At 42.1% G+C, this 14,532-nt stretch overlaps 1 protein-coding gene across 1 annotated transcript in view; it reads left to right on the forward strand.

The window, feature by feature from the left end:
• LOC124777471 (phospholipid-transporting ATPase IF-like) overlaps window positions 1-14,532 on the forward strand; it is a 442,189-nt gene that overhangs the window by 279,577 nt on the left and 148,080 nt on the right. The window contains exon 4 of the mRNA XM_047252898.1: window positions 5,016-5,105. Coding sequence (XP_047108854.1) covers window positions 5,016-5,105 — 90 coding nt within the window. The remainder of the gene's footprint in view (window positions 1-5,015; window positions 5,106-14,532) is intronic.

Consider the following 14,532-nt stretch of genomic DNA (forward strand, 5'->3'; position numbering starts at 1 on the left):
TCAACATGGAAACTAACCTTACATCCACAGAAAGAACTGCAATCAACCACCTAAAAATTGATTCTAACCTTATAATCATAAGTGCAGACAAAGGCTCCATCACTATGATTTTGAACTGTGGAAGGACAGCACCACCTCTCAGATTTGCCCATCTACAAACCCTGCCACAGTGACTCCATTGTATTACTCCCAACACTCCTACATTGTACATGCTTCATAAAGTCCATAAACCCAACCACTCAGGATGCCCCATTGTGGCTAGTTACTGTGCCCCCTCTGAGAGAATCTCTGCTCTCATGGACCAATGCCTTCAATATCTTATTTGTAATCTACCCTTCTCTTTAATATATGCTATCTGTTTCCTCCACAAAAACTCCACAGTTTCTGTTCCGTTGCCAAACAGTGAATGCTCATCACTATTGATGATGGCTTTTTACACTAACTTCCCTAACGCCCATGGCCTTACCACTGGTGAACACTATCTTTCCTGGAGCCTGACTGGCACCAAACCTGCAACCTCCTTCCTGGGCACCATGACTAATTACGAGGATTGATTGAAAGGTAATGCCTCCACCTTCGTAACTCTTCCACAGTTGGCAGCATTGGTATGCGGCAGGTACTGGCACGCTCCGTAGCCTCTTCTCTACAGCTCCAGTTGGCGGGAATCCTTATCATTGAGCGGTTGTGTTGTTACAGTGTAAAGTATGGAACCCTCCACAGACAGTCGGTCAATGTGATTTAAGCAACGTGCAGTCATTGAAATCTTGACAGCAGAAGGTGTCACCCCAATGGAAATTCGTCAGAGAATGAAAGCAGTTTATAGTGATTGTGTTGATGTAAGTACTGTGCGTCATTGGGTGGGTAAGTTTAAAGATGTTGAGGTGGGAACATCTGACCTGCATAACAAACAAAGAGTTGGATGTCCAGCAACGTCACAAGCAAAATGTTGACAGATTGATTCAGGTCGATTGTTGTATCACTCAGAGAGAAACTGCAAGCACAATCGGCAATTCACAAGAACATGTGGATTACATTATTGCTTTGCTTGGTTATTGGAAGATCTGTGCACAATGGGTACCCTGGATGCTGACTCCAGAAATGATAGCACACAGACTTGAAATTTGCCAGGTACTTCTCTCGCATTATGAGAATGAAGGTAACGCCTTTCTCCATTCAGTTATGACAGGAGACAAAACACCATTACGACCCAGAGCCGAAACGTCAGTCTATGAAATATTGACAAAGACTCGCCCCGCAAAAAAAAAAATTCAAGACGCAGCCCTCAGATGGAAAAATCACGGCCACAGTGTTCTGGGATGCAGATGGTGTTATCCAGGTTGATTTCCTTGATCATGGAACAACAATAAATTCAGAGCATTACATCACAATGCTGCGAACTCTGAAACGACGGCTAACAAGGGTCCGAAAGGAAAAGAGAAACGTTTTCCTGCAGCATGACAGTGCCAGGCCACACACTTCAAGTGTCACCACAGCAGAACTTCAGATAACGAATCTCACCATCGTACGGCTTCCTCCGTACAGTCAAGATTTAGCACTGTCTGACTTCCATCTGTTCCTGATAATGAAGGACAATCTGCGGGGACATCATTATGCTTCTGATGAAGACGTTGAGAGAACTGTGACACTGTGGTTGCGGAAACAGTGTGTCGACTTATTCCGTGACAGCTTCAGAAAACTTGTTCATCATTGGCAGAAATATATCCAATTGGCTAGTGATTATGTGGAAAAATGAATATTGGTAATTAAAGACCACATTCTAAGGATTATTTATGGGTTTGATTTATTAAAATTTTCCCATCCAGACCCAATTAATGAAGGTGGCGGCATTACTTTTCATTCAACCCTCGCATATCCTCACCCACAATTACTTCACCTTTGAAACAATCCTTGGTACAGCAGTGAGCAATCACATAGCTACATCCTATGCCAACCTACTCATGGCCCATCTAGAGGAATCTTTACTAACCACTTAGAATCCCAAACCTCGTATCTGGTTCAGATTTGTTGATGAAATCTTCGTGACCTGGACTAATGGTGAGGAAACCCTGTCTATGTTCCATCAGAACCTGAACACCTTATCCCCCATTCCCTTCACTTCGTCCTGCTCAACAGAATAAGCCACATTCCTTGATGTTGACCTCGAACTCAGAGATGGTTACATCCATATCAAACCTATCAATCACCAGCAACACTTCCACTTCAACAGCTGTCACCCATTCCATACCAAAAACTCCCTTCCATAGAGTCTAGCCATCCATGGCCGTTGCATTTGTTAATACAAACAGTCCCTCTCCAAATGTAGCAAATGTCTCCCTGAGGCATTCACTGACCTAAATTACCCTTCCAACCTTCTACAGAAATGACCTCCCATGCTGTGTCTCTCCAGTGACATCCCACATTCCCATAATCTGGCCACAAAGGAGCACTACTCCCCTCATGACTCAGTACCACAAAGGATTGGACCAACTGAATAACATTCTCTGCCAAGATTTTGACTACCCCTTATTGTGCTCTGAAGTGGGTATCTACCCATTGTCATTCGCACCCCTCCCATTGTTGTATTCCATTGCTCTACTGCCCGCCGAACCTACGCAATATCTGTGTCCATCCCTAATACATCCTTTCTCCCAACCCACTGCTGCTCCACCTACCTGAGTCTAGTCACAGACATCACCCATCCCAGTAAAGGCAGGGATACCTGTGAAAGCAGTCATGTGATCAACAAACCAAGTAGCAACCACTGTTCTGCTTTCTACATAGGCATGACAACCAACAAGCTGTCTGTCTACATGAAAAGCTACCAATAAATGTGACCAAGAGACAGCAGGACCACCCAGTTGCTGAAACTGCTTCATGGCATGGGCCATCCAGATCCTTCCTACCTACACCAGCTTTTCTGAACTGCACAGATAGGAGCTCTCCCTGCAATCTATCCTATGTCCTCATAACCCTCTTACCCGAATCTTCACTAGTTCCTGTTGATCACCCACCTATTCCCTTCCCTGCTCCTACTCCAGCACTACACAGCTTCCTTTCCACTGACACATGTAGCAGAATCTCCTTTTGCAGCCAAGCTCATAATAATGATTCTGTAGTCTTCAAAGGCTGCTGTCATGTAAGGAACATCACATATTTCAAGTTCACATGTATTATATGTAAATAGCACTGCAGATCAATGATAATGATCAATTAGGTGTTTAATTTCAATATATTCTTGTACTGTTGGTGGAAGTTCCTTCTTCATCCAGTAGCAGGTAGGTATCTATGGCATAAAAATTATGGCAGATTTAATACCTCCACCAGAAATGAATTGATGGGCACTGTCTTCATTGCACGAGAGCACACATGTAATACTTTATGTTGTACTTTAACAATTTGTATGAGTTGGGGTAGGACTGACTATTTCTCTGTACATTGTAATCAGTGTTGCAACAACTGTAATCTATTTTGAAAAAGATATTCATGGTTAGATTTCTTTTTAATGCCTGCTCCATTTAAGTATTACTAATAGTACATGTCCTTGTATGTTAATGTTTTGGCACATTGCTATTCTATGTCAGTGTAGACTGATGCATCTAGTCTGTTTACTGATATCATAAGACTAGGAACTTTCATTCATCTGCACATTGCATTGGGTACTATTGTTAAATCTCCGATGCAGTCCTACAATGATTTGCGGTGTCTGACTTGGTATCCCTGCACCATCTGTTCTAAGGCACATACTGAGAAAGTGATAGCAGTAGCTGCAATGCCTTCACCAGTATCATACATATGGAATAATTTAAAATTTACATTAATCCCTGTGCTGATTATCTCTGTAATGATGGTTGCAGTAATTATGCAAGCCCGTATCCTAGCTGGCTGTATCTATAGCTGAGTGGTCAGCATGGCTGCCTACCAGGCAGAGGGCTTGGGTTCAATTTCCAGTACTGCCAGGGATTTTACTCGGTGAGAGGACTGGAACAGGGTGTACCCAGCCACGTAGCACCAGTTGAGGAGCTACTTAGTAGCAGCACCCGGTCTGCTAAACTGACAGTTGTTGGGAGAGCTGTGTGCTGTCACCACCCCTCCTAATTACATCCAAATGACACCATCAGCAGAGGATGACGCAGCAGTCAGTCAGTTCCTGGTGGGCTTGTTTGTGCCGAGACTGGTTGTGCTTGCTTATATCCAAGCTGCAAAAAATTTGTCTGATTTAAATAATTGACATAAAGTAATGATGGAAGATAGAGACCAAACAGCTACACTGTAACTATGAAATCAACATTGCTTCCTTTTCATTTTATAAATATCTTCATTACCATGCAGTTTTCAATCTGCTAAAGTCTTGACATCTTATTTCTTTTATATAAAAAAATACACTGTTGAAATTGTTCATGAAATGTCTTGACAGCATCCAAATTACGATTTGTAAACTGTTTCTACAATGTTTAGCTCCTTTGTTTTGATTGTGCAGAAGCTGAAAGGCTTAATCCCATTTGGATCTAGCTTCTGATCAGGCTACTAGTACTATGTGCATTCACAATGTGGTAGGCATTGTTGAATTTCACTTTTAATTTCACCATGTTACGGCTGACCTGTTTGTGTTATAATTAGTGTGAAAGCAGTTTTTTCTTCCTTTTAAGCATTTATTGATAGAATAGAAAGCTCATCAATCACAGTGAGAGAGGGTGCTTGGTATAAGGCACAAAGCATAGTTAGTAGCTGCACTGCAAGAGGGATGTAGGAACTGGTCCCTTCACACCAGTCCTCTTGTTGGGCGGCACTTGCTTTCTCCATTACCTGCTTCAGAAGAAATTTACAAGGTGCATTGTCAAATCAATTGATAAAAGACTCCAACCACAACCAGAAATACACTTGCTAGAAAGTTATGACAAACGTGTTTTATATCTGTAACTTCTTGCTTTGTAACAATAATAATGGTAAAGTTGCATCTTTACAGTTTAATAATGAAGATATATATGTGACTTACATTCTTTTCCTATTTGTTGCAGTACTCTCCATGGAACTTCCTTCCAAAAAACTTGTTTGAGCAGTTCCGCCGCATAGCAAATTTCTACTTTCTGTGCATAGCCATTATTTCGGTAAGTTGTGAATAATGACATCAGTACTTAAATATAAAGGAATATAATCAAACAATGGAAAATCCAGGATGGAATGTAACAATATTATGAAAAGGAAAGTTGCTACTCACCATATAGCAGAGATGCTGAGTCGCAGGTAGGTACACAAAAATTCTGCCACAAATAAAGCTTTCCACCAGTAAGGTCTTCATCAAAAATAGATGACAAACACAAACACACACACACACACACATACAACTGCAGCCTTAGGCAACTGTAGCCACACTGTGAGCAACAGCACCAGTGCATGATGAGAGTGGCAATTTGGTGAGGGTAAGGAGGAGGCTGGGGTGGGGCAGGGGAGGGATAGTAGTGTAGGGGTGGTGGGTAGTAAGGTGCTGCCAGTTAGACGGAGGGCAGGGGAGAGATGGGGAGGCAGGGTGGTGGGGGAGGGGGGGGGGGTGAAGGAGAGAAGTAGAAAGACTAGGTGCAATGGTGGAATGTGGGCTGTGTAGTTCTGGAGTGGGAACAGGGAAGGGGCTGAATGGGTGAGGACAATGATTAACAAAGGTTGAGGCCAGGTGGGATACGGGAAGGTAGGATGTATTGCAGGGAAAGTTCCCACCTGCACAATTCAGAAAAGCTGGTGTTGTGCTAGGAGGGATCCATATGGCACAGGCTGTGAAGCGGTCATTGAAATGAAGGATGTCATGTTTGGCAGCGTTCTCAGCAATAGGGCAGTCCATTTGTTTCTTGGCCACAGTTTGTTGGTGGCCATACATGCAGACAGACAGCTTGTTAGTTGTAATGCTCACATAGATTGCAGCACAGTAGTTGCAGTTTAGCTTGTAGATCACATGACTGGTTTCACAGGTAGCCCTGCCTTTGATGGGATAGGTGATGTTTGCGACCACACTGCAGTAGGTGGTGGTGGGAGGCTGTCTGGGACAGGTCTTGCATCTAGGTCTATCACAGGGGTATGAGCCATGAGGTAAGGGGTTGGAAGCATGGGTTGTGTAGGGATGGATGAGTATATTGTGTAGTTTTGGTGGACAGTGGAATATCACTGTGGGATGGGTGGGAAGGATAGTGGACTGGACATTTCTCATTTCAGGGCATGATGAGAGGTAGTCAAACCCTGGTGAAGAATGTAAGTCAGTTGCTCTGGTCATGGGTGGTACTGAGTTATAACAGCAATGTTCCTCTGAGGCTGGACAGTGGGACTTCAGGAAGTTGTGGAAGGTGGGACAGATAAGGCACAGGAGATTTATTTTTGTTCATAGGTTGGGAGGATAGTTACGATTTGCAAACATTTCAGTGAGACCCTCAGTATATTTTGAGAGCGGCTGCTTGTCACTGTCTTGGTATGGAATGTGTGGCAGCTGTCAAAGTGGAGGTATTGCTGGTGGTGAGTAGGTTTGATACGGACGGAGGTACTGATGTAGCCATCTTTGAGGTGGAGGTCAACATCTAGGAAGGTGGCTTGTTGGGTTTAAGTGGGACCAGGTAAAGCAGATGGGGGAGAAGTTGTTGAGGTTCTAGAGGAATATGGATAGGGTGTCCTCACCTTGTTCCCTGCCCTCTATCTAACCTGCAGCAGTACACTGTCTGCCACTCCCACCATACTATCCTTCCCCCTCCCTGCCCCTCCCTCCTCCTTACCACCACTCAGTCACCACCCCTATCATGCGCTGGTGCTGCTGCTTGCAGTGTGGCTACAGTTGCCTGAGACTGCAGTCATGTGTGTGTGTGTGTGTGTGTGTGTGTGTGTGTGTGTGTGTGTGTGTGTGACTCTGTCATCTATTTATGACGCAGGTCGCGCTGACCAAAAGCTTTATTTGTGGCAGTCTTTTTGTTGGGCGTGTCTGCAACTCAGCATCTGTGCTATATGGTGAGTAGCAACATTCCTTTTCATAATGATAAACATAGAAAAGGCCACCTCTTACGTCAGTACTGTATATTTGTATAAAGCAATAATTATAAGCTTGTATAATATACTAAAAATCAATAATGATATGGTCCACAAAAATTAAATGATTTTTTTGTAAATCTGCAAACACAGAGTTTAGTATGAACTAAAGCACACTATAGTTGAGACAGTGTAAGAAGCCCCTGACAGCCTGCAGTACTGTTGCCAGCTTTCAACTGCGAAGTGCTAATAAGTGCAGGTGAAAATAACTGCAGTCTACAGAGCTGTGATAACACTGAGATGTTGCCGTAAATACATTTACAAAATCATATTACTTACTAGTCGAGGTAGCCCCATGAAGCTGTTGCACCCAGCCCATTGCAACTGTCAGAGATGTACTTATGCCAACTCAGCAATAGTAATGGGAGCACTAAGACTAACCACTGCCATGTAGTTGAGATGTTGAGTGTTCAACAGGCACATAAAAAATATTGACATTGTTGCTGATCTTTTGAACACTGTCTTTCTTTGGAGCTAACTAATATAAAAAACACAAACACAGATGAGGGTAGACAAAGATGAAGGATCAGACTTCAGAGAGAATTATACATGGTCCAGTCACATTAATGACACCACCGCCTATGCTCAATGTCAGCATGCAATAACCCCTCACAGATGGCATGTATAGCACTAGCAGTGGAGGGTATATAAAGTGTATCAGGGTATGCAGAAAACAGCGCAGTTGTTGTTGTAATACAGAAACAGTGTGATTTATCTGCCATCCAAAGGGCGTGATCACTGGCTTTTGGGCCAAGTGTGGATACATTTCTGAAATGGTGAAGTTTGTAAACTGTTCCCATGCTGCCATAATTAATGTATACCATACATGGCAAAATGGCCCTATCCAACATCAGTGACAGAGCAACTGTGGTGCACCATGGGCTGTAGATGACAGGGGTGAATGATGGCTGCAGAGATATGTGCAGGTGGATATATGTGCAATTGTTGAGGAACTTACCACTCAAACAAACCAAGGAACTACCAGAAGTGTTCCCTCGGTGACTGTTCAGTTAACATCGCTGTATGTGGGCACCCGCAGCAGGTGCCTGATTCATGCAAGTAGGCTCACTGCTGTTCATGAGCAGTGAAGAACAACTAGTCGTCCACTGAATGGCAACAGATGGCCTTTTCAGTTGAATCATGTTTTGAGAATAAACACCCTGCAAGGATCGTCGGAACGGCCCAGGCTGGATGAAGAGAGTTATGGCCTGGGAACTGTTTTCCTAGCATTCCCTCGGTGAGCTCATCATTTTGGAAGACACAGTGGATCAACACGTATATGTGTCTATCACTGAGGACCAGGCCCACCCCTACATGCAGTTTGCTTTTACTATATAAGATGGCATCTACCAGGAGGAGTGCTTGTGTGTGGTTCGATCAGACTGTTCTTCGCACTGTGGGTGCTCAACCGAGAAACCTAGTGCAATTATCCACGGCACTGGAGTCAACATGTCCCCACATCGCTGTCAGTACCTTCCAGAACCTCGCTGACTTACTTTTTGCGCCCCAGGTTATTATTCAGGCTTTTGACAGGGGTCATATTAATGAGACTGAACAATTTGTATGCATTATGAGATGTTCTAAGCTTACTTCATTATCCCAGTATTGCATTTCAGTTTAGCTGCTATATGTTGAGTAGTTATCTTTACTTCTTCTTTTGTTTTTTATCCCATTCAAGAATTTCAGCACCCTAAAACCCACTTGATTAGTTGTACTAGAGATGAGTGATGAACATTCCATCACTGACTAATTAAAAAATTTAAATTTCACAGTTCTCCCTGCAACAGAACCATCACATCATCTAGCATGTTTCTGAAAGATTGCTTGTGGATAACTGTCATCTTACTCTTTTGTTCAACATGTAATTTTTGATAAATTTGGTAGGCTTGCAGACCAAGAAATGTCGCCTACATCTTGTTAGGACAGGCAAGCTGTATAAACATTAATGTCATCTTGATGTATAAATCGATTGCCAGCACTGTTAGAAAAGGGTTACTTGCGTATGTGTTTTTAACGACTTTGGTAATGCAGATGTTTTTGTAAAAGACAGCTGGGCTCATTTTTTATAATAGTTTTCATTTTTTGTAGCTTTTGGTTTTTTAGTGTACCTTAGCATTACCTGCAGCACCACAGTCACATGATTTTGAATATCTAAGTGGGTCGTAGACTTCTATTCAGTCTCTCATCAACCAGACAGCAAAGGAAAAGTTTTAAGTTTCAAATTTTGTGTTTAAAAATCACTCATGCAGAAGAATTATACAAACATCTCATTATTTGACCCTATCACAGATTCCCATATGGAGGACAAAGAAATAGGCATCCCTGACATTGGGAAACAACTGAAAGAGTTGAAAACAAATAAGTCACCAGCTTGTGATGGAACCCCAGTTCGGGTGAGAGTGTTCCTTGGCATTGGCCATTACTTCACTTGTGTGTATCACAAATCTCTTGCTTAGCACAAAGACCCAATTGGCGGGAAAAAAGAGCTGGTGAGTCCCATATAAAAATGGTGAAAGAACTGACTTACAATTCTTCCACATATTCTAAGTTGGAATATAATAAATTTCTTTGAGACAGAAAAGTTCTGTCCATTGCTCTAGTGGAACTCAGCTTGCCCTTTTGTCACACGATATCCTGTGAATCATAGATAAAGGGCAACAGGCAAAGTTTATTTCTGGAAACTGTTTGGCACAGTGCCTCACTGCAGACTGTTAATGAAGGTCCGAGCATACAGAATAGGTTCTCTGACTTAGAACCCAGCTTAAACTTTAAAATTTTTCCTGGTGAATTGAGTGTTTGAAGAAATTTTGTGCTTTTTAGTTTGTCATTACCTATTACATTCCTTGATATTTTGATTGGGTACCTACCATCTTCAGCTGACACATCAAAGACTGACGAAAACGTCCTCTATTCCACAAGTAGAGCATGCTGTTGGTGTTTTGGGCGTGCAGCCAAACCAAATTGACAGACAGACCACACAATCTGGTGGCACCACCCTCGTTGGTGGAACCACGGAACTCAGTGGTCCTTAGCATTGCAGCTCACCTCAGCTGCCAAATATCATGGAGGTGGTAGGATTCCATGCTTTACATGCCTGATAGATGCTGTCATGGTTCATCAGATTTTCCAACACCATGTTTCCTTGGATCCTTTAATAATAGAGACCCAAAAAGATGTGCTATTACCAAAATTATTGTTTGATCATACTCCACTGAATGTCCAGTGGAAATGTAGTGTTTGACAATTAGAAGACTTGCTCGGTTGCAAAAGGCAAGAGGTGTTCAGTGCAGTACTCTTCCCTGAGTGCCTTTTGTGGCCTACGTAAGCCATACCATACTGGCAAGGCGTTTTGTAAATTCCAGCCTTCCACAAAAGTAAATTGTGCTTTACTGATCCCAGCACACTGACAGTCTTAGATGGTGGGCATCAAACAACATTCACTTGAAAATTATGGAAGATTTTTGGCTTCCTAAACGAAATGTTGCAGCAAAATTATGAAAAGCTAAAGACATTGTTGGTATGACCTATTTTTTATCAATTCCCTGGTTCTTGATTAAAACTGGTAGGGCCCTGTTAATCTGCTGGACAGAATATCTGTTTTCCTTGAACACCGTCTTTAGGTGGGCAAGCTCTTAGAAAAACTACTTGCATCTGAGACTGTGTGAGCTCTGTGTGCAAGTGGTGTAGGGACACTCATAGTTTGTGACAGGTGATGACAACTTGATGATAGTAAATACAAGTCATTATGTGTAGGCTTACGAGAAACCAAATGTCCTAATTTTTATCCATTAAAACAAAACATCCAGGAGAAGCAGACAACCATTTTTCTCTATTTTCATAGTGATCTGGATGTTCCTATGTATGGAATTGAGGTAATGGAAAAACTCCATTAATTTATTTTTTCCATGACTCGACACTGTGAATGTTATAATTGACATACCTCCAAAATATAGTTGTTTTAAGGGCCACTGATTGAAGCCCTCTATTTTCAACATCTTTATACAGAAAATGGTTGACCACCAGGGGAGGCAGTGGGCTATCTGTGCTCATACCATAAGTCTGCCCAAAGTATTCATGGTTGAACATGAAATAGCTTAATGAACGATAACACCAAAACAAAGCGGTGATGTCCACCTGAAACTTATTATCAATTATTAACCTCTTGATGGTCCCATGAGGTAATGAGGAAAAATTCAGAAGCGCAGAAGTATTCCATTGCACTTGTGTAGGATCCAATCTTACCATAGGTATAATTGCTTAATCAATCATACATTTATCAACATACTCACTATGAAGTAACAGTACTGTTGCATTATCTTTATCAGCTTTCAGAACCACTATGTCAGGATCCTCTCAGAGATTCCATAGTGCAGCCATTTCTGTGGACATTAAGTTATGGCGTTAAGGAGCTTTTAAAAGAGCACGACAAGTTTCACTTCTGGTGCAGTCTTCAAAGAAAGACACTGTATGGATGCTTCAACACCAGTCATAAAATTTATTAAAACTGGCACTGTAGATGTTGGTGCAAAATGAAGTCATTTACCTAATGTAGACAGCAGTGCCTCGTCCGAATTTTTCTCCAAGAGGTTGACGTTGGAATGTCATGCAATTGTCCTTGGTAGTGATGGCTGCTTGGCAACAGGCAATCAAATTTTGACATCTGCAGACAACATTAATCCCTATGGATCCAGTCAAGCCTGACTGAAATCATTCCATTAACCCAATCCCATGATACAGGGCAAAAGGTGTGCTGCAACCTTCAAGTGCACAGTTCTTCTGAAATGGAAGACTTACCTTTCTTAAGTGATTTGAGTTGTTTCGCAACACCTAAGATACCTACTTTTATTTCACTCATGCTAACAGCTCGTCTGATTTTGAATTCTGGAATATTTACTTCGTCTTCTTTCATGAAGGAATTATGGGAAACTGTACTTAGTAACTCCACTTTAGTGGCACCATCATTGGTAACATTTCTGTCGCTATCACGCGGTGACGGTATTGACTGTCTTTTGCTACTGGTGTACGTTACATATGACCAGAATTCCTTTGGGTTTTCTACCATATTTGGAGACAATATTTTGTTGTGGAAACTATTAAAAGCATCTCATATTGACGTCACACAAAATTTCGAGCTTCCGTGAAACTTAGCCAGTGTTGGGGATTTTGCGTTCTTCTGAATCTGGCATGCTTTTTTCATTGCTTCTGCAACAGTGTTCTGATGTGTTTTGTGTACCATGGTGGATCAGCCCCGTCTCTTATTAACTTATGTGGTATAAATCTATCTGTTGCTGTCGATACTGTATCTTTGAATTTGAACCATATCTGGTCTACACTTACACAATTAGCTTGAAAGGAATGGAGACTCTCTCTTAGAAAGGCATCAAGTGAATTTTTATCTGCTGTTTTAAATAGATATATTTTACATTTATTTTTAGTGGTTTTGAGCCTCACTACAATGACCTTGTGTTCACTAATCCGTGTATCCATCATGATGCTCTCTATTAGATCAGGATTATTTGTGGCTAAGAGGTCAAGAGTGTTTTCGCAATCATTTACAATTCATGTGGCCTCATGAACTAATTGTTCAAAGTAATTCTCAGAGAAAGCATTTAGTACAAATTTGGAAGATGTTTTCTGTCTACCACTGGCTTTGAATATGTATTTTTGCCAACAAATCAAGGGTAGATTGAAGTCTACACCAATTATAACTGTATGAGTGGGGTACTTATTTGTAACGAGATTCAAGGTTTCTTTGAAGCATTCAGCTATTATGTCATCTGGGTCAGGAGGTCGGTGGAAGGAGCCAATTATTATTTTGGTACGGCTATTGAGTACAACCTCTACCCATAGTAATTTCTAAGAACTATCTATTTCTACAAGATAAACTACTACCAACAGACACAAACACACCACCTCCTACTTTATTTACTCTATCCTTTCTGAACACGTTTTGCGCCTCTGTAAAAATTCGGCAGAATTTATCTCTGGCTTTGGCCAGCTTTCTGTTCCTATAATGATTTTAGCTTCAGTGCTTTCTATCACCACTTGAAGCTCTGGTACTTTTCCAACACAACTGTGACAATTTACAACTACAATACTGACTGTTGCTTGGTCAATTCTCATCGTTTCTTTGCCCTGTACCCTTTGAGACTGGAGCCCATTTTGATCTTTCCTAAGACTGTTTAAACTAGAAAAACCACCCAGTCCACACCACACAGACCCTGCTACCTGTGTAGCCGCCTCCTGTGTGTAGTGGACACCTGACCCATTTAGCAGAACCCAAAACCCCACCAACCTATGGCGCAATTCGAGGAATCTGCAGCCTACACAGTTGCAGAACTGTCTGAGTCTCTGATTCAGACACTCCACTTGGCTCTGTACCAAAGGTCCACAGTCGGTCCTGTCAACGATGCTGCAGATGGTGAGCTCTGCCTGCATCTTGCTAGTGAGACTGGCAGTCTTCACCAACTCAGATAGCCACCGGAAACCAGAGAGAATCTCTTCCGATCCATAGCGATACACATCATTAGCCAACATGAACCACCACCTGCAGTTGGCTGCACCCTGTACCCTTCATGGCATCCGTAAGGACCCTTCCACATCTTGGATGACTCCCCCTGGTATGCACACGGAGTGTACATTGGCTTTCTTCCCGTCACACAGAGCTTCTACACCTCTCTGTGAACTTCACTGAAGTTCTGATTCATTCATTCTGGAAACAGCACATAGAGCATGACTAACCCATGTCTCTACAATATCCTTTCTTCAAGGAGTGCTAGTCCTACAAAGTATGCAGGAGAACTTCTGTGACATGTAGGAGGTAGGAGATGAGTTGCTGGAAGATTTAAAACTGTGAGAGAATGATGTGAATCACACTAGGATAGTTCAATCAGTTGAGTAGTTTCCTTTGAAAAGGTCCCAGGTTTGCATCCCAGTCCAGCACACAGTTTTAGTCTGCCAGGAAGTTTCAATTCAAAGCACACTCCACAGCAGAGTAAAAATTCATTTTGGAAACAATCCCCCAGGCTGTGGCTAAGCTGTGGTTTTGCATGGTTTTTCCTTTCTTATAGGAGCACTAGTCCCTCAACATATGCAGGAGAACTTTGTGATGTTCAGAAGGTGGGAAATGAGTTACTGGCAGAAGTAAAGCTGTGAGATCGGGTCATGAGTCATGCTTGGATAGCTCAGTCAGTTGAGCAGTTGCCCATGAAAGGCATAGGTCCAAGATTCGAATCCCAGTCTAGCACACAGTTTCAATCTGCCATGCAGTCACACAACAGTGACATTTAGTACACATGCAAGATGTTAAAATTTAGAATTTTAAGTGAATTTTTCTGAGCCATATAGTTTCATGTATAGACAAAGGAAAAACCACAAGTTGGCTAAATGTATATAGAACAAGAGAAATACATGAAACTGCAACCACTTTGGTGTCATATTCTACAATAATGTACCAAAGATGACTCTGTATCTTTCATT

This window comes from Schistocerca piceifrons, chromosome 2 (assembly GCF_021461385.2).
Source record: "Schistocerca piceifrons isolate TAMUIC-IGC-003096 chromosome 2, iqSchPice1.1, whole genome shotgun sequence".
In the NCBI taxonomy this organism is placed as follows: Eukaryota; Metazoa; Arthropoda; class Insecta; order Orthoptera; family Acrididae; genus Schistocerca; species Schistocerca piceifrons.